The following is a 24,868-nucleotide window of genomic DNA, read 5'->3' on the forward strand; positions in this document are numbered from 1 at the left end:
CTGTGATACGCGGATCGTAGTCTGCCCACGGGACGCCAGCCAAAATCACCAGCACTATATCAGTATGCTCGATATCACAGTATCCTATAAATTATTTTTGTTTTAACATTTAGAAAACATTCTCCTCATGATATGATTTTCTTGACTATACGCGCAGACCTGTTTCAGCCATTAAATCAAATACATTAATGCTTAGGTTGTGTCCTGCCCAATAAATATGAATAAAAAGGGTTTTTATATTTTCTTAAAATAAATAAATAAATAAAAATAGTGTTGTTTGTCTGTGCAAAACTCGCTAGATTGGATGTCAATTTGTTGTGGCTGCTAAATTGTGTTGAGTGGTTTTAGCATGATGCTTGTTTGCTAGTTAGCTAATTGCTTAACTGATATTGTGGCCTCTTCCTCCTCAATGTGCACCCAAGATGATTTTACTATGATTCATTTCTTTAACACAGTGTGGGATGAGCACAAATGTTAGCCAAAGGGTAAATTCAAATTCTCCAATGAGCCTGTATTACTTTTACACATTTGGCGGATGCTTTTATCCAAATTTATTCCTTAGCAGTGAAACTGCCTTGGTCTGCCAGTCAAAGCCATGAAATCAAATTTAACAATTCTTATTTTTTTATGGAATATTGCAGTGTTTAAGAGAACAAAACTGAAACTGAATTGAGCTGAATAATGACACTACAATATTGCAGCGTTGACAGTTTTTGAACTTTATGAATCATGAATTGAATTAAGATGAATAATGACACTATTATCTTCTGTGGAGCTGCTTATATCTGAATTGAATTCATAATTTACATCTACATATACATTACATTTATAATTTATGAACTGCGCAACACTCTAAATGAAAACAATTAAACTGAACTGAATAATGACATTTTACAGCTGAATGAATTTCACAACATTAACACTGTGTTTACAATCTGTTTTGTATAAAGCGCTATAAATAAATGTGACTTGACTTGGATGTGACTTATTATATGATTTATCTATGCACATAATTTTTTTAGATTTCAAATAATTCATCCAAAACATTAATTTCACCTCCCGCTCGCAATGACATCACTTCTCTGATAACGTGCGTGTCACCATGAGGGTGGGACAATAATCCCTGCTCTTGAGCAACCTGTCACTCACATGAGAGCAAACGACAATGATCCAATCAGTTCCCAATGAACTGATGTTGGAGAAGCAGTTTAAATCAGATATACATCACAATATGGAAGAAAAGACCATCGTAACTTCCGTTTCATGCTGACTTTAAGCTACAGGAACACTATAGTGATAGTGATATACACACACCATTTTGTTCACGGATAAATCTAAGCAGCACAAAGTATGATTTATTTTTATTGAAAATTATAATAACACCAGTGAATCTAAAATATTTTCTTTCAAAGCATACTGTATTCCTTTTTGAGGCAGCATATTTAGGTTGCAAAAAGAAGAAATCCAGAAAAAACTGTGTCATCGTCTTCATCTGCATATAACCCGTTAAACAGCTGTTTATCAGCCACTTGCAACCACACTTTATCTCCGACCTCCAGTTCTAGGACTGCCCCTCCGGCAGCCTGGTCCTCAACTCCTTGGTAGCTGTCCATAGTGTAGATCACTCGCTGACCATTCTTCATCAAGACCACTTTTACATTGCGAGAGTAGACAGTGATATGGTAGGAGAAAAAATATGCTCCGCTGATGGCACAAGTAAAGCGGCCGGTCTCAGGGTCATAATGACCCTGACGGTTATAGAGGATTTTATCAAAGCGTATTGGAGCATTAGCAGCAGGTAACTTGGTGCTTTCGCTCAATCTAGCTGAGAAGGCACTTTTTGGTATCTCAGGCATGTCCCCCTTTGGACCTTGCTCCCCAGTGTCCCCTTTTGACCCTTTCTCACCACGAACACCAATGCTGCCTTTGATACCTTGGTGGCCAAGCTCACCTTTTGGGCCTGGTCGTCCTGGGGGCCCCAAAGGACCCTGTATGCCCTTGTCTCCCTTATAGCCTTTGTCTCCTTGTGGACCTTCAGGGCCTATAGGACCCACGTCCCCTTTGATGCCCTGTGGTCCTGGCAAACCAAGTTCTCCCTTCTGACCTTTCAAACCCAATGGCCCTGAGAAGCCTTGGGGCCCCATTTTGCCAGGGGGGCCCCTTTCTCCATTGTCTCCACGCTTCCCCTTCATACCGGCTATGCCAGGAACACCTGAAAAAGCACCAACTTGATGAAAGCAATAGCCTAATGAAATGAATTATCTTGTCCTTTTAACACTTAAGGGGTTTTCCCGTGACTGACAGCGCTAGTCAAAGCATTTGTCAGTTGCGTCTTATTACGTGTTCACAACAATTCAGTCTTTTCAATGTAAAAGTCTTCGCTACTGACTGACACACTCATAAAGACAGTCTTTGCCGCCATCTAATGGTGTAATAATGTAACTTCTGTTGCTGTTCACGGTCAGGGACTGTTTTTTCCGGCGGAAGGAAGGCTTTTAGAAAAAGTTTACTTCATGAAAGTTGCATTGATACATATTTCTGGCTTTAATATTTATATTGTGTGGTAACCGTTCTATAAAAGCAATAAGGTATGAGAGGCTAGTGCTGTATTGTAAATAAGTCACGGCTGAAGGGGCTGCAGGGGCTCTGCTACGCGTCGTGCCTAACAACGCCCTTCAACCGTGACTTATTCACAACTTATTCACATACAGCACAGCCTCTCGTACCTTATTGCTTACATATACACACACATTTAAACCTTAGAAAATGTACTTTAAGGGGCAGGTAAGAAAATATATATTAAACGAAAAGTAAATATATGAGGAAATATAACTGTAATTATATATTTTTCATTTTTATTTTTATGTTTTGGCCATTTTGGAATAAATAAAATTTAAAAATATATATGTTTTATTTATTTATTTATCTATTTATTATTATTATTATTGCCATATGGGAGGATTTAGAAAAGGAAATAAAAAATTATATTTACCAGGTTCTCCTTTATCTCCTTTTGGTCCGTTTTTACCTGCTTCACCACATGTTCCTATGTCACCTTTAGAAAACAAAAACATTTGTAGTTTTTTTGTATGTGTATAGTATGAAATATTTACATTGCATGTAAGGAGGTCAACATTCTATCAGTCTGATAAACCATGCCAGTGTCCTAATGTCTCACTTTTTGTAAAGTTGGTTTAACTTTTCAATGGGAAGAATGAAATAGCTCAGAAAAACTAAAAAAGAACCACTTTTTACTTAATAATAAACATAACAAAATACTATTGTTGTTTTCAATTATGTGCAACCTGAGCATATCTGTTAAGGGTTTCATGACCCTTTAACATCTAAATGTCAATAGTATTGCAAACATCTTTCCAAAGAATTTTTTTACAACATGTTTCATTTGTGTACCTATCTGACATCATAACTTAGCTTAAAGGTGACTGATTAACTGGAGTCAAGACGTTTTTGCTTTCATTCTTACCTCTATCTCCTTTATCACCTTTGGCCCCATCTCTGCCATCACGACCAGGCATTCCATTGTGTCCTGGATCTCCAGGGATCCCAGGGTGACCGTAGACACAGCCGGAATTTTTGTCAGGAACGCTCTGCTCTGCAGCATTGATCAATACAACTAGAAAAAGCATACAAATCTGTCTGACAAAGAGCATGGTCCACTCAAGCACCTGTGCAGCAAGAGTCCAGGAATGGTCACTATGTTTGAGGAAGCTGAATGTGCACAAAGATTTGAAGATTTTTCAGACTTGACAAACCTGTTATTTCATTGGTCAGAAAGTCATCATTTAGATTACTTATTTTACCCAAATATGTTACACATCACCTGTGTCCTCCATTGTAATTCCTTTTTGTATTTTAGTTTAGATAATGATCAACTTGAAACATGCTATTGCACAATCCATATTAGCATAGAGTTTTGCAAACAAAAGCCATTTATATTCATTATATTGTGGAGTAAAGCTAATATTAAACTGAAAGCCATAATGAAAGTCAGTCTGTCACTTCCATGAGGGCTTTGGGATGTTATGTGACCCCATCGTAATTGATTTTGTTGCTTTATAAATGTTACTGAACAGTCATAAAGTCAGTCTAAAGAGCATCATGCAATTCATTGCTTAATGACCATGGTCCCATGCAGCTCCACATGGGTGTTACTCTATCTTGATTAAATTTCCACTTCAGTGACACTACAAATGCAATCCAAAGCATCTCAGTGCTTGACCTTATGAATAATGCTGTTCCATTTGGCTTTAAGCTTTTGAAATATGTCTGTCGTCCTCACACTCTTTAACATAAAGATTTCAATTAGAGCTAAAAGGTTTCTACAGCCATATAAGAAAACTTATAACAGAGCTTCAATGTGCCACAACAAGCAGAAATATATAGGTATATTATTAAATTGTGAAGGCGAATTTTTATTTATTTATTTATTTAATTTTTAAAATGTAAAATTGTACATTTCTTAAGGAGCTGTCACACTTACTGCCGTTCGTTGAAATTTTGTGGGCAAAATTTTCGATAGGAAGCATGTTTTTGCCACTGGTAAAGTCCGAACTGTGAGATATAAACTCGCAATTGCGAGAAAATGTCAGAATTGTGAATTGACTCTTTTTTTCTTGCAATTGCAAGTTTCAAGCAATTCTGAGAAAAAAGTCAGAATTGTAGGATATAAACTAGCAATTGCAAGAAAAAAGTAAGAATTGTGGGATATAAGCTCGCAATTGTGAGAAACATTTTTCTCGCAATTGTGACATTTTAATTGCAAGTTCATATCTCGCATTTCTGACTTTATAAGAGAAAAAAATGTTGTAATTGCAAGAAAAAAGTCAGAATTGTGGGATATAAACTCGTCATAACTGCATTTTTCTCGCAATTGCGACATTATTGTAATTGCAAGTTTATATCTCGCAATTCTGACTGTATAAGAGAAAAAATGTCACAACTGCGAGAAAAAAGTCAGAATTGTGGGACAAACTTGAAATTAAAATGTCACAACTGCGAGAAAAAAGTCAGAATTATAGGATGTAAGCTCGCAATTGTGAGAAAAGTTTTCCTTGCAATTTTGACTTTGTTAATTGCAAGTTTATATCTCGCAATTCTGACTTTATAAGAGAAAAATGTCACAATTGCGAGAAAAAAGTCAGAATTGTGGGATATAAACTCGTCATAAGTGCATTTTTCTCGCAATTGCGACATTATTGTAATTGCAAGTTTATATCTCGCAATTCTGACTTTATAAGAGAAAAATGTCACAATTGCGAGAAAAAAGTCCGAATTGTGGGACAAACTTGAAATTAAAATGTTGCAACTGCGAGAAAAAAGTCAGAATTATAGGATATAAGCTCGCAATTGTGAGAAAAGTTTTCCTTCCAATTTTGACTATGTTAATTGCAAGTTTATATCTCGCAATTCTGACTTTATAAGAGAAAAATGTCGCAATTGCGAGAAAAAAGTCAGAATTGTGGGACAAACTTGAAATTAAAATGTTGCAACTGCGAGAAAAAAGTCAGAATTGTAGGATGTAAGCTCGCAATTGTGAGATAAGTTTTCCTTGCAGTTTTGACTATGTTAATTGCAAGTTTATATCTCGCAATTCTGACTTTATAAGAGAAAAATGTCACAATTGCGAGAAAAAAGTCCGAATTGTGGGATATAAACTCGTCACAACTGCATTTTTCTCACAATTGCGACATTATTGTAATTGCAAGTTTATATCTCGCAATTCTGACTTTATAAGAGAAAAATGTCACAATTGTGAGAAAAAAGTCAGAATTGTGGGACAAACTTGAAATTAAAATGTTGCAACTGCGAGAAAAAAGTCAGAATTGTAGGATATAAGCTCGCAATTGTGAGAAAAGTTTTCCTTCCAATTTTGACTATGTCAATTGCAAGTTTATATCTCGCAATTCTGACTTTATAAGAGAAAAATTTCACAATTGCGAGAAAAAAGTCAGAATTGTGGAATATAAACTCGCAATTGTAAGAAAAAATTTGTGACTGCATTTTTCTCAAAATTGCGACATTATTTCAATTGCAAATTTATATCTCGCAATTCTGACTTTATAAGAGAAAAAAATGTCGCGATTGTGAGAACAAAAAGTCAGAATTGTGGGATATAAACTTGAAATTGTGAAAAAAAAGTCACAACTTTTTTCCTTGCAATTGCGACATTCTTTTAATTGCAAGTTTATATATCACAATTCTGACTTTATAAGAGAAAAATGTCACAATTGCGAGAAAAAAGTCAGAATTGTGGGATATAAACTCCCAAAAATTCGTAACTGCATTTTTTCTCGCAATTGTGACATTATTTCAATTGCAAGTTTATATCTCACAATTCTGACTTTATAAGAGAAAAAAATTTAGAATTGTGGGATATAAACTCGAAATTGTGAGAAAAAAACACAACTTTTTTCCTTGCAATTGCAACATTCTTTTAATTGCAAGTTTATATATCACAATTCTGACTTTATAAGAGAAAAAGTCACAGAATTGTGGGATATAAACTCGCAATTGTAAGAAAAATTCGTAACTGCATTTTTTCTCACAGATGCGACATTATTTCAATTGCAAGTTTATATCTAACCAATTCTGACTTTATAAGAGAAACAATGTCGCAATTGTGAGAACAAAAAGTCAGAACTGTGGGATATAAACTTGAAATTGTGAGAAAAAAGTTTACTTTTTTTCTTGCAACTGCGACATTCTTTTAATTGCAAGTTTATATCTCACAATTCTGACTTTATAAGAGAAAAAAGTCAGAATTGTGAGATGATAAAAAGTATTTTTTAATTCCATTATGGAAACAAGCTTCCATAAGATCATGTTTTTCGTGTGTGGCCAAAAAAGTTTCTCAAGCAGATTTCTCTCATGTTCAATTCACTACATTTACAAATAGAAAGCTGCTTGATTTCAAAGTGACTTCTGCATCGACCATGCACCATTTTTTTCCCCGCAAAATTGTGACCACACCTTAATTTTTTTTTAAAACACATTTTATTGATTTTAATGAACTAGAAACCAATATTCTGATCATAAAAACTTAGGCCTATTATGGAACATCAAGAAAGTTTTAAATCTGTTAAGAGACATAGCCTTTAAAAAATTCAAGATTACTATTTTAAAACCTATTAATATACTTGAACCATTGTACAACATTCATTAGGTCTAAAACTTGAAATTTGTGGAATGTGAAATATTATTTTAATAAAAACAAGAACACATTTACCAATGATGTTAAGGTACCAATTTATTAAACATTTGGATCAAACATGGTCACCAAAACCAAGCTTATTATGAAACTGACATGGAATGTTCACACACAACAACAATGGACAACACAAACAAACATATTTATACATTTATGACCATTATTAATCTGCATACAGTACTTCTGGTTAGTATGTGAATTGACATTTTTAATTGTTCATTTTTGCTATTAAAACAGCAAAAGAGTGGATCACAATAACAACAGGTGAAATACAGTAACCACAAGGGCAAACTTTTGTCCTTAACTGTACATTCAAACACTATGTAAACTAGTAAACTGTTACAGTTGCTGTCTGTTATTTGGTATATCAACACTGTTTGCTCATAGAGAATAAGGCAGTTGTTTTGACTTGCTTGGATAAAACTTTAAGAATTACTATCACTATTTGCATACATTAAATAAATAAATAATTTTTCAGCAAACCAAACATAAAATAGATATATCTAGCATGCTCTAATGTCTTAAAACTTCTTAAGACTGCTATTCTTCATCAAATAGATGCCACCTTCAAGGAACACTGCTTGGTAAGGGTTAGGGTGAGGGGGGTTTAAGGTCTTCTGGGTGTTTTAGGCAGGTTGCCTGGCACTCGAATAGCTTCACATAATCTGCCGATGCATGCCGTATCCAGTCATGCCAGCTTGAGATGCCCCACGGTTACTGCCCATCTGTAAGCCAATCAGATTCTGACCCTGCCTCAGCTGCTCCTCAGAAAACTCTCGACGGTTGCCTTGAGATTTCCTGTCACACAAGATCAAAAAGAGTTCACATGGCACCGAGACACAACAAAGTGCATTCACAAGTCCAACCAAACAGGACGTAACGCACCATTATGAATTAGTCTGGCAGCAATCTTGCTCACCTGTGAAACCAGTCCCGGTTACCTCGGTAATGTCCGTCATCTTTTGTGAGAGCCACACTACCAAGCGCCATTAGAGTTCTCTGGACGGCTGCCATGTCTTTTCCTTTAACCAAGGGAACCAACAAGCACTGAAGTGACTTTGGCTACACACCAAGAACGCAACTTGCATACTACAGTACATCACCCCAGAAAGCATTGCAAAGGTTGATTAAAAGCAATGCCTTCAAAACAATTGAAACTCCTATATTAATTTGCTACAGCTGCATGCTTTTACAAGCTAATTTCCAAGATCAAGAAGTGCTATTCCAGAACTTATAAAAACAAATTTTACTGTACCTTCCCACAAGTCTACTGTCTGAAAAATGTCTGTGGTGATTACTCCATAGGCTTCGGCTGCCTGAAGGAACTGGGAGATCTTTTCCATCTGCTTAAAGGCCATCTGTGTCTCTGGGATCTTCTTAATGGGCTCCTTACCACGCGGATACAAACTGTTAATGAGTCTACAGAGGATCTGCAGACATGGACGATAAAGAAATAGGGGAGATAAAGATAAATAAAAGATGAACAGAATCATATTGGTGTGATATTGTCAAAATGATATTTACTCACAGTGCCATCCATTAGCCAGGTCTGAAAGTTTTGTTTCCCTGGCTGTGGTTTTTCAACATTTCCTCCACACTGAGCAACAATCCAGTCCACCAGTCGAGATTCCAGCTCTGGGTCATATTTCTGCTCGATCTTCTCCTGCACCTCACGGCTCAGTCCATAACTGGGTCCTCGGTTCGCCATTGGTCACTGAGGTTTAATAATTCTAGATATTTTCCCAGTGTATATAAAGAGACACTTGCTGAACCTGTGCTACAAAGAGAGAGAGAAAAAACATAATTTCCCCTTTAGCTACTTGTTGGGTACCTAAAAGTCTTTGTGAATATTATTTGTCCTGCATTATGTTTATATATGTTATATATATATATATATATATATATATATATATATATATATGAACGATCACGAACTGACCAGTAATAATATTGACCAGGGTGTGGTCCATGCTTGTTTCCATGTGTGACTTTAAAGAAAAAAATCTAAATACGTTTCAATCTAAACCTATCTCTAACTTCATAATAGAAAATCATTGCAATTATTCTATTATTCTTTTGAATTAGGTATCGCGTGCAGACGCAAAAAGAAACTGCCTGCGCAGGTTTAGCCCAAATTAGTTTTAAACTATTTAATTTAAACAACTATCTTACTGATAATTATAGCCTATATTCTGCCTGCTATGTCATAATTTTGTCAAGGATAACGTTTTACTTACTGGAAGGAGATGTGCGTGTCGTCCTCTGGCGCAGCGAGGTCAAATCCTTCCTGTGGTCACTGCTCAGTGATGCTGGACTGAAACATCCATGTAGCGGGGATGGGGCGTGGCTCCGAGCGCGCTGTCCGGAGTGCGGAATCATACTATGGTGGAGGCTTGGCTTATGAATATTAATTAGCTTACGTATACGGACGCTGGTGGAAAGTTACCAAGCAGCGTCGACCTGACTTAATTAACATTCATGAGCTTGTCTGGAATAGCAAAGGAGGACGGACTGCTCAAACAAATGCAACGGTACAAAATCAGCCTACTCCAAAAAATGGTGAATATTTCTCGGGTACGACTGCTTATTTTAAAAAATAAGATTTTCTATACATTTATAGGCTACCTCTGTACAACGTTAAATCCGTTTTCATAATGCGAGATTTAAGAAAGACGTGTAAAACGGTTTCAAAACTGACAGAAAAAACCCTTTTGCTCTTGCCCTGTCAGTAATAAAGAACCAAGCCCATTTTCAATTCGGTTAATACGGAAGAGGATTAGGGCCAAGCAATAATAAAAAAATAAAACCTTCTCGAGATTAAAGTTGTTAAATTTCGAGAAAAAAAGTCGAGATAAAATGTTGAGAATAAACTCGTTAAATTACGAGAAAAAAGTCGTTAAATTTCGAGATAAAAGTCGAGATAAATGTTGAGAATAAACTCGTTAACTTTAAATTACGAGAAAAAAGTTAAATTTCGAGAAAAACGTCGAGATAAAATGTTGAGAATAAACTCGTTAAATTAAGAGAAAAAAGTCGTTAAATTATGAGAAAAAATTTCGTTAAATTTCGAGAAAAAAAGTAGAGATAAAATGTTGAGAATAAAGTCATTAAATTATGAGAAAAAAGTCGTTAAATTACGAGAACAAATTCGTTAAATTCTCGTAATTTAATTTTATCTCTACTTTTTTCTCGAAATTTAAATGTTGAGAATAAACTCGTTAAATTACGAGAAAAAACTCGTTAAATTTCGAGATAAAAGTCGAGATAAAATGTTGAGAATAAACTCGTTAACTTTAAATTACGAGAAAAAAGTCGTTAAATTTCGAGAAAAAAGTCGAGATAAAATGTTCAGAATAAACTCGTTAAATTACGAGAAAAAAGTCGTTAAATTTCGAGAAAAAAAGTCGAGATAAAATTTTGAGAATAAAGTCATTAAGTTAAATTACGAGAAAAAAGTTGTTAAATTACGAGAACAAATTCGTTAAATTATGAGAAAAAAATTTCGTTAAATTTCGAGAAAAAAGTAGAGATAAAATGTTGAGAATAAAGTCATTAAATTATGAGAAAAAAGTCGTTAAATTACGAGAACAAATTCGTTAAATTCTCGTAATTTAATTTTATCTCAACTTTTTTCTCGAAATTTAACGACATTTTTCTCATAATTTAACGAATTTGTTCTCGTAATTTAACGACTTTTTTCTCGTAATTTAATGACTTTATTCTCAACATTTTATCTCGACTTTTTTCTCGAAATTTAACGACTTTTTTCTCGTAATTTAACAACTTTAATCTCGAGATGGTTTTATTTTTTTATTATTGCTTGGCCCTAATCCTCTTCCGTAGATTAATGCTTGTAAATTCTGAAAGAAAACTTGGGCTGCACGTGATAAACAGGAAAACAAGTCTTTGAACTAATTACTGAAATCTTTAAGCATGGTTTAAAGCTACTTTTACTAATAAAGTAGGCCTATAAGTGAGTAAACTGAGGAATTTAAATACATAATATTTAGTTTGTAATAACGACATACCCATAAGACTGTATGAAATTACATTGTACTTTATAAATAGTTTGAAAGTGTAAATATGAAAGTATAAAGCAGCTTATGTAATTCAAGAAAGCTATAAAGCAATTACTGTTTAAATGACAACTTAATGAATCATGTGATTCATGTTTCATTGATTAACCTGCATTGTGCCATTTCAGTTTAGAGCCCTCTGATAACCAACTGATATAGAAAGGAACAGAAAGCTCATCAGTTGGGATGGGGGTTAAAACAAAAGCCCCTGGCCCATTGAACACAGTCCAACACTAATCCTGCATGTTAATAAACAACCATGCAGTTTGTGGAGCAGTGGCCCAATACATACTCCAGACAAACATGGAGTGCAGGGAGGGGCAAGGGAGAATTTAAAGGTCAGTTTGATATAATGTGCTCAGTACTGTGCTCGATGGGACGTTCAGGTGGGCTAATGCAATAAAACACACACCACTAACTCCTTGTTCCAAAACAGCCATCTTACATTTAGGGCTCAGCACAATCGACAGTGTTTGTGGCATAATGTTAATTACCACAAAAAAATTAATTTCCACTTGTAGAATTCTTTTCTTATAATGGACATATCATGGAAATTATTAGGGGACAATTTGTAAACTTAAAAAAAACCTCACAGTTTCAATATTATAGTCACAAGATGCAAACAATGATTTTAGTGTGGAGGAAGAGAGAAAATTATGACTTAAAGGTGCCGTAGAACGTCTTTTTAAAAGATGTAATATAAGTCTAATGTGTCTGTGAAGTTTCAGCTCAAAATACCCCATAGATTTTTTTTTTAATGATTTTTTTTAACTGCCTATTTTGGGGCATCATTAAATATGAGCCGATTTAGGCTGCTGCCCCTTTAAATGCTCACGCTCTCTTGCCCACGGAGCTCACGCTTGCCTTTAACAGCATAAACAAAGTTCACACAGCTAATATAACCCTCAAAATTGTCTTTACAAAGTGTTCGTCATGCATCATGTCTAATCGCGTAAGTATGGTATTTATTTGGATGTATTACATTTGATTCTGAATGAGTTTGAGGCTATGCTTCGTGGCTAAAGCTAACCTTACACACTGTTGGAGAGATTTATAAAGAATGAAGTTGTGTTTATGAATTATACAGACTGCAAGTGTTTAAAAAATGAAAATAACGACAGTCTTGTCTCCGTGAATACAGTAAGAAACGATGGTAACTTTAACCACATTTAACAGTACATTAGCAACATGCTAATGAAACATTTAGATAGACAATTTACAAATATCACTAAAAATATCATGATATCATGGATCATGTCAGTTATTATTGCTCCATCTGCCATTTTTCGCTGTTGTCCTTGCTTGCTTACCTAGTCTGATGATTCAGCTGTGCACAGATCCAGACATTAATACTGGCTGCCCTTGTCTAATGCTTGAACATGGGCTGGCATATGCAAATATTGGGGGCGTACATATTAATGATCCCAACTGTTACGTAACAGTCGGTGTTATGTTGAGATTCGCCTGTTCTTCGGAGATCTTTTAAACAAATGAGATTTATATAAGAAGGTGGAAACAACGGTGTTTGAGACTCACTGTATGTCATTTCCATGTACTGAACTCTTGTTATTAAACTATGCCAAGATAAATTCAATTTTTAATTTTAGGGCACCTTTAATAAAATTTTATCCAATTTTTTTGCAATGACAACACAATGCCATAAACCCTAAAACACCAAAATTATGAACACAATAAAATGATGTAAACAGCTCGAATACACAAGATCTAACAGAAGTGAAGATTAAGACATTTTAATTACTTCAACAAAATTATTTAAACAGATCCACTGTTGGATCAGTTGAAATTAATTTTAATATTATGTGCGGTCAACTGAGCTTAAAGAGTTAGTTCACTTTCAAATGAAAATTACCCCAAGCTTTACTCACCTTTTTTCTTTCTGATGAACACAATCAGAGATATACTGATAAATATCCCGACAATACCAACAAGTATGATGCTGAAGAATCTGCCTCCATCCACCATAAACGTACTTCACATGGCTCCAGGGGGTTAATAAAACCTTCTGAAGCGAATCAATGCGTTTGTGTAAAAATATATATATCCATATTTAACAAGTTATTAAGTAAAATATCTAGCTTCCTCCAGACTGCCTTCTGTATTCAAAGAAAGCGCAATGCCTCTCGCAGTTCAAAAAGCTTACGTTACGTCTACGCCTTCCCTATTCAACTTACAGAAAAAGCTTAACTAACACAACGCCAGTTCCATTTTTTTTGTAACTTGAATACAGAAGGTGGTCTATTATCCCTCTGGAGCTGTGTGGAGTACATTTATGATGGATGGATGCAGTTTCTTTAGCTTCATACACATTGGTATCGCTCATTGCCATTATAAAACTCAGATGCGTTAGGATATTCACTAATATATTTCCGATTGTGTTCATCAGAAAGAAGAAAGTCATATACATCTAGGATGGCTTGAGGGTGAGTAAAGCATATGGTAATTTTCATTTGAAAGTGAACTAATCCTTTATCTTGAAATGAAACTGGTATATTCCTCTAAGGAATTTAAGGAATACAGTATTTAACTACATCAAAACACTGTGTATTGGTAAACAGAGGCTTTATTTCCATAAAACAGTTTGAAAAACGGTTAAAAAAGGCACAGAAGATCCTGACAAACCTTTTGCTAGACAAACAGCAGCTTTACCTTAAAGGTTTAATGGCACAGCATTGCACTGAGTAAACATGTAAAAGAAAAGATTTTGTCCTCCCACAGTTCACACTTTCCATCATTCTGGTCTGGAAGACAAAACAGGAAGTGGGTGTTTGGCAAAAGCGAGTGGTAGAGGGTCTTAAGGCTAGTTGCTTGGTAACCCGATCCCAAACGGTGCCTCACACCATGGTGGTAAGCTTGTCTATGAGGTCATCAATGGTGTAGACAATGAGCTTGATGTCATCTTTTTCAGCCATACGGTGCTGGCCGTGGCGCCGTAGAATGATGTCCACGTCGGGGCTCAGTATACGCTCGGCCACTTGCATGGAGATGTGCCAGGGCACGTCCTCGTCTTTCAGGCCGTGAATGAGACGAACAGGGCAGGTTATGGGGATGGGGCTCTGTAGGATGCAGTGGTTCTCCGCTTCACGCAGGAAGTCCATACTCACAGTGTAAATGCCCTCCTCGTTACTTTTCGTGGGGACCGTCCATGAACCCTTGTCCTCGCACTCTTTTCTCACCTGAATAACATATGTGGACTCTCTGACTAATTTTGAATATCAACACCACAACATTTGAGACATTTAATGTGATGTTTTTTGAACATGAAAACATGTCAAACTACTTCACTTGCATCTCACCTCTATAGGAAGTGTCTTAAAGGCTGTAACAAAATGATCTGCTGCTGTGGAAATGCCCACCAATGCTTTTGTTTTCTCTGGGCGAGCGATAGCAGCCAAAAGCATCAGCCAGCCACCCATACTGGAGCCAACAAGAATCTAGGAGACAACGTTACAGTAGTAACAGTCAAAGCATTAGTGACCCCTAGTGTTCACTCTTTAAAATTAAAGAATTAAAGAATTAGTTCACTTCAGAATGAAAAGTTCCTGATAATTTACTCACCTCCACATCATCCAAGATGTATATGTATATGTCTTTCTTTCTTCAGTTGAAAAGAAATTAAGGTTTTTGAGGAAACCATTTAGGATTTTTCTCCATATAGTGGACTTCACTGGGGTACAAAGGGTTGAAGGTTCAAATTGCAGTTTCAGTGCAGCTTCAAAGGGCTCTACATGATCCTAGCCAAGGAATAAGGGTCTTGCCTAGTGAAACGATCTGTCATTTTCTAAAAAAAAATAAAAATGTATATACTTTTAACAGTAAATGCATTACGTAATTATGTTGGAAAAGTCACGCGTGACGTAGGTGGAAGTACCGATCCAGTGTCTACAAAGTAAACGTGCAAAGACACGTCAAACGCCTTTATAAAAAAAAGGTAAAACAGCGATGTTGGACGATTTTGAAGATGGAGGAGAAAATGAGATGGAGTTTTTCGCCCTACCGTGGTACTTCTGCCTACATCACGTGTGACCTTTCCAACATGATTACGTAATATGTGGTGGATTGCAGAGCTAGTGCAAGACAAGCATTTGTGGTTAAAAAGAATATACTTTTAGAAAATGACAGATTGTTTCACTAGATAAGACCATTATTCCTCAGCTGGGATCGTGTAGAGCCCTTTGAAGCTGCATTGAAACTGTCATTTGGACCTTCAACCCATTGTACCCCGGTGAAGTCCACTATATGGAGAAAAATCCTGGAATGTTTTGCTCAAAAACCTAAATTTCTTATCAACCGAAGAAAGAAAGACATGAACATCTTGGATGACATGGGGGTGAGTAAATTTTCAGGAAATTTTAATTCTGAAGTGAACTAATCCTTTAAGGCAAAACACTGAGCATGATTCTTCCAAAATGGAAAATTACAGATATATTTCAGTTTATAGAAATTCAATTTTTTTTTTTTTTTTTTTTTTTTAAGTCTTCTAAAAATGCAAAAGCTGCCAATTCCTCAGCTGGTCTTAAATATTGACTCATGTCTATCAATGTTTAGCTAGCATCATTAAAGTCTTTGTAGCCTTACCTGAGGACCTTCAGCAAGTTCATCTAACATGAACAGGACATCTTTTTTCCAAGTTCCAATGGTGCCCTCTGAAAATACACCTTCAGAAGCTCCATGACCAGAGTAATCAAACCTGTAAATCCACGTAAAATGATTTGAGTTGTGTGTCAACTTTGACCTAGAGGATTTCAACAGTTTTTCAATTCTCACGTTTGCTTGTCTGATTCAAATTATGGTAAGCTACATATATAAAGAGGGGTCCAAAATTTTAAGACATCTCAGGAAAATGCTTCTATTGCAGTCAGACTAAAAATGGCTGAAAAATGCATTTTTCAGTCGGGATGATTTTTTTTTTTTTACCATGTTTCATCACAATGTCATTGTGTAAACAAGCAAGGTCACGTTCATCTGCCTCCACTTTTGAGTGCAATGACCATGTAAAACTTTAATCAACAACCTTTGCATAGAACCAAGTCCCTGTCCAACATTTTTTTTTTCCGATAATCCATTACACTCAGATGTATGTCACAATACGCAAGGAAAGGTCTGTCACTACTTTTGTTTCATCGTGACTTTAATACTTCAATTATTTCATCACAAATTATATTATCAGCATAATTTGATCTGAATATGAAAATCAGAATGTCTTAGTATTTGACTCGAGCTGCAAGAATTTAAATATTTCAGAATCTCATGATTTGAGAATAATCCAAAGAGACTCTTGTGCTTAAAAAAAAAAAAATCTGACGATCTGATCAATTCCACAATTGATTAGTAACCTTGAAAAAGTGCAGATGTTGAGTTTTAGATTATAACATTTCTATTTTTTTCTATTATTATTTATATGAAGTCTCAGACCTTTAGACCCCATTGCACATATCTGTGATTATGAGTATCAGACACAAACCTCAGGTAGCCATGACCTAGAGATCTGCAGAACTCCTCCATGGCCTCTGCCTTCTGGCCGCTCATGTTGGATCCATATCCAGGCAGGAACACAACACCAGGACTCTTTCCCTTCACTCTACGATAGGCCAGCTTTGGTTGATCTGGCCGTGATATGTACTGTACTGTAGATTTCTGTCTGACTCCTGCAAATAAACACAACAGTATGTGGCTTTAGAGTTAGAATTCTGCATTTCATGACCATTCAAGTGAGATTTTTTTAAGACTGCATTTATTTGATCAAAAGTTTAAAAAAATTGTGATGGCAAAGCTGAATTTTCAGCAGCCACTAGTCTTCAGTGTCACATGATCCTTCAGAAATCATTTCAATGTGCTGATTTGCTGCTCAAGATTTTTTTTTATATTATTATTATCAATTATTTTATTAATTAGCAATGTTATAAATATCAATATTACGCTGCTTAATATTTTTGTGGACACCGTGATTTATTTAAGGACTGGTGGTCAATTCAAAAGAAAAGCATTTATTTGAAATGGAAATCTTCTGCACCGTGTAAACAAAGCTCTTAACAAACATGAGTTGAATACATAAAATGACAAGCATTGAAGACTTATAGTTGAAGCACAGTTTATAAAGGTTAAATATCTATGTGCAGTGTTATGCAGCGAGTCCCACCCCAAGGTGTCCAGATACCACACCCCCTTCATTTGTCTAATTTTTAACAAGCGTAGTTCGCTTGTTTGTTACCTAAAGTAGCTTGTTAGTTTAGTAGTACGAACCCTCCAAAATCTTCGATCTGACAGCACCGACAGCTCCATTGCTCGACTTCAGCAAAAGTCCTCTCCAACACTGCTTCAGCACCACCGCTGCCATGCTGTCTCACCACCCACTGCAGAAATAACGCGAGAATATATGGGTTGCCATGTTTTAAAACGCACATGAAATCCCCCATTGCACCTTTGGCGTGTTGCCAAATACACTGCAAAGTACTAAATTTTTTCTTGTTTTAAGCTAGAGGATGTTCACTTGTCTATAAATCACAATAGGAGTTATGCGCAATCTAACTTCCGCTTTCTGTAAAACAGATTAGATCGCTTCTGGTTTAGGTCTTTTGTATGTGCTTCATGAAAAATTAGCTGTTTTATTCAAGATAACTTAAAAGGAGCGAGCAAAGATGAACATATGCAGATTGATATTTAAAAGCTTTTTTAATTTTTCTTCTTCACACTAATGTTTAGATATTTAATAGAATAAAACACCTATAACATGTGAACTAGGTAGATTCGCTAATTACCTTAAAAATCGATAGATATGCCTTCATTTCATACTTAACACTTTCTCTGACAAGCGGATGCAATGAGAGCAGTTTTCCGGTTTGGTCATGTGACGTTCGACATATACCCTATAGTAAAAACTATCGCAACTTTCATTTCATGCTGACTTTAAAATTTGATTAATTTCCATGGCTATTCCAGGTCTGGAAATGACCATTTTAAAATGAGATGTGCAGAACTATATGTTAAAGGATTAGTTCACTTTCAAATTAAAATTTCCTGATAATTTACTCACCCCCATGTCATCCAAGATGTTCATGTCCTTCTCTCTTCAGTCGAAAAGAAATTAAGTTTTTGATGAAAACATTTCAGGATTTTTCTCCATATAGTGGACTTCAATGGAGCCCAAACGGTTGAAGGTCAAAATTACACAGTTTACAGCGATCCCAGACGAGAAATAAGGGTCTTAGCTAGAGAAACCATTGCTCATTTTCTAAAAAAAATAAATAAAAATTTTATACGTTTTAACCATAAATGCTCATCTTGAACTAGCTTTCTTCTTCTCTATTAGAATTCCAGCAGTGTAGACACTGCTAAGTGTATTACTGCCCTCCACAGGTTAAAGTTTTAACTAAATTGCCATATACAATATGCTAGTGCAAGTATATAACAATTAGTTCAAACTTTAACCTGAGGAGGGCAGTAATACACTTAGCAGAGTCTACACTGCTGGAATTTTAATATAGAAGAAGAAGAGAACTAGTTCAAGATGAGCATTTAATGTTAAAACTTATTTTTTTAGAAAATGATTGATGGTTTCTCTAGCTAAGACTCATATTTCTCGTCTGGGACCGTGTAGTACTCTTTGAAGCTGTACTGAAACTGTAATTTTGACCTTCAACAGTTTGGGTTCCATTGAAGTCCACTATATGGAGAATAATCCTGGAATGTTTTCATCAAAAACCTTCATTTCTTTTCGACTGAAGAAAGAAAGACATGAACATCTTGGATGACATGGGGGTGAGTAAATTATCAGGAAATTTTCATTTGAAAGTGAACTAATCCTTTAAGATCTGAAGGAAATGAAAAAAAAATGCATATAGATAAAGAATATTGTGTATGGGTGTTTTTGTTTCATCAAGTTATTTACAATTATATCTCACCTTTTAAACAACATAACATTGAAAGTGCTACAGAAAAATTATAAACTTAAACATTAGATTAGTGATTGCTGAATTTATTAAATACTTGCATCTAACAGCTGTAGAGTAGACATTTAGAAAATAAAGGCAGAATTTACATAAACACACACACACACTCATTTAACTGTAGTGATGAACGTTGGTATAGCTTTATCATGTATTTCATCCTATCAGCACATCCCAGAATGCTCAACACTGGTTCCTCATAGTCTCACCAAAGTGCCTCTTTCCATCCAGGTACAGCATAGACTCTAAAGATGAACAAATGATTTGTTACAAATATTGTTTTAAATAGAAAATAAAATATTATTGTCTGTATAAATATTCTGCACACTGCATTTGCTTAAAAATAATATATTTTTATTACATAGCATTATTAAAATATGTATTTATATGTATTTATAATAAAATAATTAATACAAATAAAATAGTTTCCACCTCCATAGCTCTGTGGTACAACAGCTGGGACTTCCTTTTCAACACGAAAAGTGAAGTGAAACACATTGGTGGTGCTGTGCTGCCGGGTCAATGGGTCAAGCACTTCTGTGTGAACCCTGACCTGGATGTGCATCCCTTCTGTGTAACAAACCTGTTTAAGATGTCACAGTTTTGTTAATGTGAATGATATTTAAATAAGCTGAAATAGAAAAAGTTGCTAACCTGCGAAGACAACATGAGCAAGGATCCGATTTCTACAGGCTTCTGAAATAAGATGTCATCTACTGCCACCGGCGTTGGTCTGCATCCACTGAAAGAAACAAATACAGCCATGTGGAGAGTGAATAACATTTTTACAGTAAAAAATATTAAACATATGGGGGAAACGGTTGTTTTTGCTCTTACGCAAATACACAGGCATTAGCCCGACCAAGCTCATAGGCCTTTCTCATCAGAAAACCACCAAATATCCGGTTGAAGATATTTCTTTCCTGTACAAAGAACAAATTAAATTAAAATATATAAATACAATACTTTAAAGTGCCCCTATTATATATTTTTTTAGATTTTACCTTTCATGTAGTGTGTAATATAGCTGTTTGTGAAGTTAAAAGGTCTGCAAAATTATAAAGATCAAAGTGTACGATAAATGGAGATATTGTCTCCCAAAAGAAAGAACCGATTCTGAACAAGAATTGGTATGAACCTATGTAGGTTTGCAACCAATTTTGCATAATGCCAGCTTATGTTCTTCACTGGCTGCCCACGAACAATGTGTACTTTGACAAGCCCTCAAACACTGTAGAAGAGTATTGGTTCATGATGTCGACATGTCAAGAAGAAGTTTTCTGCGCCGTGAAAGAAAATCCACTTTTTGCATGCACTTCGAAAGGATGAGGAATCGGGTTCGAATTGATACAATAAAATTGGAGCCATCGTTACTATTTGTATCACTGCATATACAAGTGTTAAAATTCAGATATGGTAATGAGTGTTTTGTTTCTGACATGCGCTGTAAGTGGTAGACCAATCACAACAGACTGGGCCATCTGACCAATCAGAGCAGAGTAGGCTTTCGGAAAGGAGGAGTTTAGAGACTGAATCCTTTAAAACAGTGTTTCTCAACTCCAGTCCTCGGGACCCACTGCTCTGCACATTTTGTATTTATCCCTTATTTAACACACCTGATTTAGATCATCAGCTCATTAGGAGAGTCTGCATGAACTGAATTGAGTGTGTCATATAAGAGAGACATACAAAATGTGCAGAGCAGTGGGTCCCGAGGACTGGAGTTGAGAACCACTGCTTTAAATGAACCATTCCAGGCACTGTGAGAAAAGAGGTGAAGCTGCAATGTATATGTGAGAAAATTAAAGTGTTTTTGACCTTGGATGCAAGTAAACCTATTGTAGGAAACCTCAAAAACAAAATTAGGAACATTTAAAATAGCATAATAGGGGCACTTTAAAAGTTATTTTAAAAAATATATTTAACAATTCTGATTTTCTCACCTGTGGATGACAAATTTCAAGCCCTTTTAGTTTGGCATCTTCCATCCACACTGAATTTGGTGGTAGAATACGACTATGGAAACTCACCCGTCTACAGGAAAAGAAGAAATATTTTTAATTAAAGGTGCCCTCGAATGAAAAATTGAATTTATCTTGGCATAGTTAAATAACAAGAGTTCAGTACATGGAAATGACATACAGTGAGTCTCAAACTCCATTGTTTCCTCCTTCTTTTATAAATCTCATTTGTTTAAAAGACCTCCGAAGAACAGGCGAATCTCAACATAACACCGACTGTTACGTAACGGGGTGTACACCCCCAATATTTGCATATGCCAGCCCATGTTCCCAACATTATGAAAGGCATTAGACAAGGGCAGCCAGTATTAACGTCTGGATGTGCACAGCTGAATCATCAGACTAGGTAAGCAAGCAAGGACAACAGCGAAAAATGGCAGATGGAGCGATAATAACTGACATGATCCATGATATCATGATATTTTTAGTGATATTTGTAAACTGTCTTTCTAAAGGTTTCGTTAGCATGTTGCTAATGTACTGTTAAATGTGGTTAAAGTTACCATCGTTTCTTACTGTATTCACGGAGACAAGAGAGCCGTCGCTATTTTCATTTTTAAACACTTGCAGTCTGTATAATTCATAAACACAACACAACAATATAACAGTATACAATACTCACATAATCCGATGCATGCATGACGAACACTTTGTAAAGATCCATTTGAGGGTTATATTAGCTGTGTAAACTTTGTTTATGCACTGTTTAAGGCAAGCGCGAGCTCCGTGGGCGGAGAGCACGAGATTTAAAGGGGCCGCACAGCATAAATCGGCTCATATTTAATGATGCCCCAAAATAGGCAGTTAAAAAAATTCATTAAAAAAAATCTATGGGGTATTTTGAGCTGAAACTTCACAGACAAATTCAGGGGACACCTTAGACTTATATTACATCTTGTAAAAAAACATTCGATGGCACCTTTAATACCCATAGTGAAAATAAAGGCTCACAGATTTATATGTGTGTATTGATTAAATCTCACCGTGTGTCTAGAGTGTTGAGGAACAGGTTGTGAATGAGAGTCCTCTCCTCAGCTGTAGGGGCCACTTTAAGAAGAGAGGCTGTGCTCAGCTCCACACGCCTCTTCTTGTTTACTGTTCAATGTAAATTTTATAATAATCATAAAAAAAATAATAAAAAAAATAAGGTTCCCTTCACATAATTATAACTTAATAGTGTGAACTTATCCCTAATGAAAAGCAAGCTGCAAACCTGAACAGATATTTTAAAACAAATACTTTTAATCTATCTTCTGGGTTAAAAAGACCATTTTAATTGTTAATAGACAAAAATAAAATGTACTCACTTTCACCCTGTCGAAAAATCGCCTCTTCATCTGGACCCTCTGGTTTGAGTGGGTTTACAAAAGCTGCCCTAAAGAAAGAATATGTGCATTAACTTACAGACACCGCATATCAAGTTCTGACATGCTGATCGTATCATTGAGCTGCGCCTGCGAAACCTTTTATTTTCGGGATCTCGAGCCACCATTACAAATGTAGCATCTAAAACATCTGTGTATGCACCATCATGGCACTGAAAAAAAAGAGTTAATTTTAGTTTGATAAACAAAATAACACTCTAATCATACTATACAATATACAGAGAATACATATTTACTAAAAAATGGAAAATAATACCTGAGACATGTGCATTTTAGCTTCTATTGAGGTTTTGCCAACCCATGTAACATGACCCGTGAACTTGATGTCACAGTCTGGGTAGATTATGTTTTGTCTCATGTCTGAGATATAGTAACAATTGCATATAATGAATAATTATTTATTCAAGTATGAATACATGCATTTAATTTAACATTAAGTGGCAATACAACAATTAACTAGCTGTTTATACTGTATCTGTGTGAATAAATGAGATACAATACCAATCTTGTCCACTAGAGCGGTGACAATAGAAAGTGGAGATCTTTGTATCTTCTCATTCCATGTGTGAGAGTAACAGATGAGCACTAAAAAGACAAGAATGAGACAGATGTATGCTGTAATAACTCACATGAACACATTATGTTCATGTGAGTTATTACAGCATACATCTGTAGTACCTCCTAAACAGTCCAAGTCCTCCAAAATCCGACCAAACCTGTGAAGAAAAAAGCATTTTGGCAAAAACAGTGATCAGAAAAAGATAAAGTGCATAGTAATGATCTTTCAGTACCTGACAGCATTGTGAGAGTTCAGATATTTCTCTCTCAAGGCAGGCTGGGTACCCAGAGGAAGATGCGCCTCAATTGCACTGTCCTTCATTCTTTTTGCAGGAAGTTCATCCTGACTCTGAGCAAGATACTGGCTTAGTGACGCACGCTCAGCCAATACTTGCTGATGGTCTCTGTATGTTGTAGAGAAAATACATTTTTGTCCAGCTGCATTTCTAATTATTTTGCTTACTCCAGCATAATGTGTGATGACTGCAATATTGTTACATCGGTAACATACTGCCAGTTGGTAGATGCGCCGACTATCTCTCTCAGCCTGTTGCGAACTGTGAAAAATATGCATTTTAATAAGAGACATTGGTTTAATCTTCAGTTTTGGTATTAGAAACACAGACTTTTTAGCTTTATACTAAAGAGTTAAATAACTTAATGCCAATATTATGACAATTGCATTATGCTGCTGCCTGTTTTGTTGGTCAAACATCTTAAGAAAATAAAGTTAAAGGGAAAAAATGCAGTTAATGGACACACATAGCAAAACAGGAAGCAAAAGACAGGAATCAAAACAAGACTGCTTCAACAGGCTGCTAATTAAAGGCAAGGTATAAGGTCACAAAAGGGAAAGGTATTTCAAAAATGAAAAACATGCATGTATACCTTAAAATAACAGCAGGAGGGTGAGAGTGAGAGAGAGAGAGAGAGAGAGAGAGAGAGAGAGAGAGAGAGAGAGAGAGTGTAAAAATAAGAGCTCAATTTGCATTCAGAATGAAAAGTGTACTAGTCTAGTGTATACTAGTGTATTCCTGTACAGTAACCTTCAGCCATATCAGGTGCCTTTCCTTGTCGGGATAGTTGACCCATGGAAAACTTCCTGCACGTGAAGGACACCGCAGACTTCAGGACCCCATACAAAATGAGTGAGCTGGAAAGAATAAAGAGGCACGAGGGAGGCAAAGGGTAAAGCCATGCATCAACGAAAATGGTAAAAACTAAAACAAGAAGTACCTTACAGATTAAACACGAGTCAGAAGGTACAGATGTAACACTCACCGTGGACACGACATCTTTTTGTTCTTCCCTCACTACTTTGGAGAACAGCGGGAACTTTTTTCAAAACAACAACAGAACTTGCAGATAGCTATAGTTTTTCTTTCTTGATTCTCTGCGCACCGTGCTGCTGTAAATACTCACTTTTAACGAACAAATATTCACAATGGCCCAGTTTCTAATGTAGTTACACCCATTACTGTTTAGGAAGTTTGCAAATGGATCAATGAGCGTTATTCAGGGTAACAATTTTACTCACTGTCTCCACATGACCAAATATAATTCTGTCATGACGTAGTGGCTGGCTATTTATCACTCTTGCAATTTCACGAGTTGGTCATTCGGTGGCAGTAATAGT

At 35.8% G+C, this 24,868-nt stretch overlaps 4 protein-coding genes across 13 annotated transcripts; all 4 read right to left on the bottom strand.

Moving 5' to 3' along the window:
- Positions 1–697: 697 nt before the first annotated feature.
- c1qtnf9 (C1q and TNF related 9) lies at positions 698–4,251 on the bottom strand. The gene is made up of 3 exons (XM_048174048.1): positions 3,485–4,251; positions 2,993–3,055; positions 698–2,212 (listed from the first exon to the last, which is right to left on the bottom strand). The coding sequence occupies exons 1-3, from the start codon at positions 3,669–3,671 to the stop codon at positions 1,443–1,445; spliced, it is 1,020 nt and encodes a 339-aa protein (XP_048030005.1). The 5' UTR covers positions 3,672–4,251; the 3' UTR covers positions 698–1,442.
- Positions 4,252–7,249: 2,998 nt separating this feature from the next.
- Positions 7,250–9,946, bottom strand: tagln3b (transgelin 3b). 2 transcript variants are annotated; one of them, XM_048175400.1, is made up of 5 exons: positions 9,466–9,946; positions 8,757–9,000; positions 8,484–8,658; positions 8,148–8,250; positions 7,250–8,026 (listed from the first exon to the last, which is right to left on the bottom strand). In XM_048175400.1, exons 2-5 carry the CDS (start codon positions 8,934–8,936, stop codon positions 7,885–7,887), a joined length of 600 nt encoding a protein of 199 aa, XP_048031357.1. In that variant the 5' UTR covers positions 8,937–9,000; positions 9,466–9,946; the 3' UTR covers positions 7,250–7,884. The 2 variants fall into 2 exon arrangements, with proteins under 2 accessions (XP_048031357.1, XP_048031355.1); XM_048175398.1 differs by having other exon boundaries at positions 8,757–9,005.
- Positions 9,947–13,867: 3,921 nt separating this feature from the next.
- Positions 13,868–19,497, bottom strand: abhd10b (abhydrolase domain containing 10, depalmitoylase b). 3 transcript variants are annotated; one of them, XM_048175490.1, is made up of 6 exons: positions 19,377–19,497; positions 17,566–17,675; positions 16,787–16,970; positions 15,901–16,012; positions 14,619–14,756; positions 13,868–14,498 (listed from the first exon to the last, which is right to left on the bottom strand). In XM_048175490.1, the coding sequence occupies exons 2-6, from the start codon at positions 17,657–17,659 to the stop codon at positions 14,157–14,159; spliced, it is 870 nt and encodes a 289-aa protein (XP_048031447.1). In that variant the 5' UTR covers positions 17,660–17,675; positions 19,377–19,497; the 3' UTR covers positions 13,868–14,156. The 3 variants fall into 3 exon arrangements, with proteins under 3 accessions (XP_048031447.1, XP_048031446.1, XP_048031448.1); XM_048175489.1 differs by lacking the exon at positions 19,377–19,497 and adding an exon at positions 18,081–18,099; XM_048175491.1 differs by lacking the exon at positions 19,377–19,497 and adding an exon at positions 18,081–18,097 and having other exon boundaries at positions 16,787–16,967.
- Positions 19,282–24,831, bottom strand: acot9.2 (acyl-CoA thioesterase 9, tandem duplicate 2). Of its 7 annotated transcripts, none has more exons than XM_048175478.1 (16): positions 24,655–24,831; positions 24,514–24,567; positions 24,279–24,385; positions 23,744–23,789; positions 23,466–23,636; positions 23,353–23,390; positions 23,176–23,259; positions 22,931–23,034; positions 22,753–22,826; positions 22,597–22,664; positions 22,273–22,384; positions 21,212–21,302; positions 20,106–20,191; positions 19,923–20,010; positions 19,701–19,851; positions 19,282–19,513 (listed from the first exon to the last, which is right to left on the bottom strand). In XM_048175478.1, exons 2-16 carry the CDS (start codon positions 24,525–24,527, stop codon positions 19,452–19,454), a joined length of 1,296 nt encoding a protein of 431 aa, XP_048031435.1. In that variant the 5' UTR covers positions 24,528–24,567; positions 24,655–24,831; the 3' UTR covers positions 19,282–19,451. The 7 variants fall into 7 exon arrangements, with proteins under 7 accessions (XP_048031435.1, XP_048031436.1, XP_048031440.1 ...); XM_048175479.1 differs by having other exon boundaries at positions 24,279–24,365; positions 24,512–24,567; XM_048175483.1 differs by having other exon boundaries at positions 24,121–24,385; positions 24,514–24,831.
- Between the last annotated feature and the right edge of the window lie 37 nt (positions 24,832–24,868).

This window comes from Megalobrama amblycephala, linkage group LG22 (assembly GCF_018812025.1).
Source record: "Megalobrama amblycephala isolate DHTTF-2021 linkage group LG22, ASM1881202v1, whole genome shotgun sequence".
In the NCBI taxonomy this organism is placed as follows: domain Eukaryota; kingdom Metazoa; phylum Chordata; class Actinopteri; order Cypriniformes; family Xenocyprididae; genus Megalobrama; species Megalobrama amblycephala.

Excerpts from the sequence above, each read along its gene's own strand:
- abhd10b (XM_048175490.1), bottom strand. The coding sequence starts at position 17,659 with ATGGCAGCGGTGGTGCTGAAGCAGTGTTGGAGAGGACTTTTGCTGAAG. Across the intron at positions 14,757-15,900 it reads AACTTGCTGAAGGTCCTCAG|ATTCTTGTTGGCTCCAGTAT; the intron begins GTAAGGCTACAA and ends GTTGTCTCCTAG. Across the intron at positions 14,499-14,618 it reads TTAAGACACTTCCTATAGAG|GTGAGAAAAGAGTGCGAGGA; the intron begins GTGAGATGCAAG and ends TATGTTATTCAG.
- acot9.2 (XM_048175477.1), bottom strand. The coding sequence starts at position 23,821 with ATGTCTCTTATTAAAATGCATATTTTTCACAGTTCGCAACAGGCTGAG. Across the intron at positions 23,035-23,175 it reads CGCTCTAGTGGACAAGATTG|ACATGAGACAAAACATAATC; the intron begins GTATTGTATCTC and ends ACTATATCTCAG. Across the intron at positions 21,303-22,272 it reads CTCAACACTCTAGACACACG|ACGGGTGAGTTTCCATAGTC; the intron begins GTGAGATTTAAT and ends CTTTTCCTGTAG.
- c1qtnf9 (XM_048174048.1), bottom strand. The coding sequence starts at position 3,671 with ATGCTCTTTGTCAGACAGATTTGTATGCTTTTTCTAGTTGTATTGATC. Across the intron at positions 3,056-3,484 it reads AGGTGATAAAGGAGATAGAG|GTGACATAGGAACATGTGGT; the intron begins GTAAGAATGAAA and ends TGTTTTCTAAAG. Across the intron at positions 2,213-2,992 it reads AGGAGATAAAGGAGAACCTG|GTGTTCCTGGCATAGCCGGT; the intron begins GTAAATATAATT and ends GTGCTTTTTCAG.
- tagln3b (XM_048175400.1), bottom strand. The coding sequence starts at position 8,936 with ATGGCGAACCGAGGACCCAGTTATGGACTGAGCCGTGAGGTGCAGGAG. Across the intron at positions 8,251-8,483 it reads GACAGTAGACTTGTGGGAAG|GAAAAGACATGGCAGCCGTC; the intron begins GTACAGTAAAAT and ends CCTTGGTTAAAG. Across the intron at positions 8,027-8,147 it reads AACCGGGACTGGTTTCACAG|GAAATCTCAAGGCAACCGTC; the intron begins GTGAGCAAGATT and ends CTTGTGTGACAG.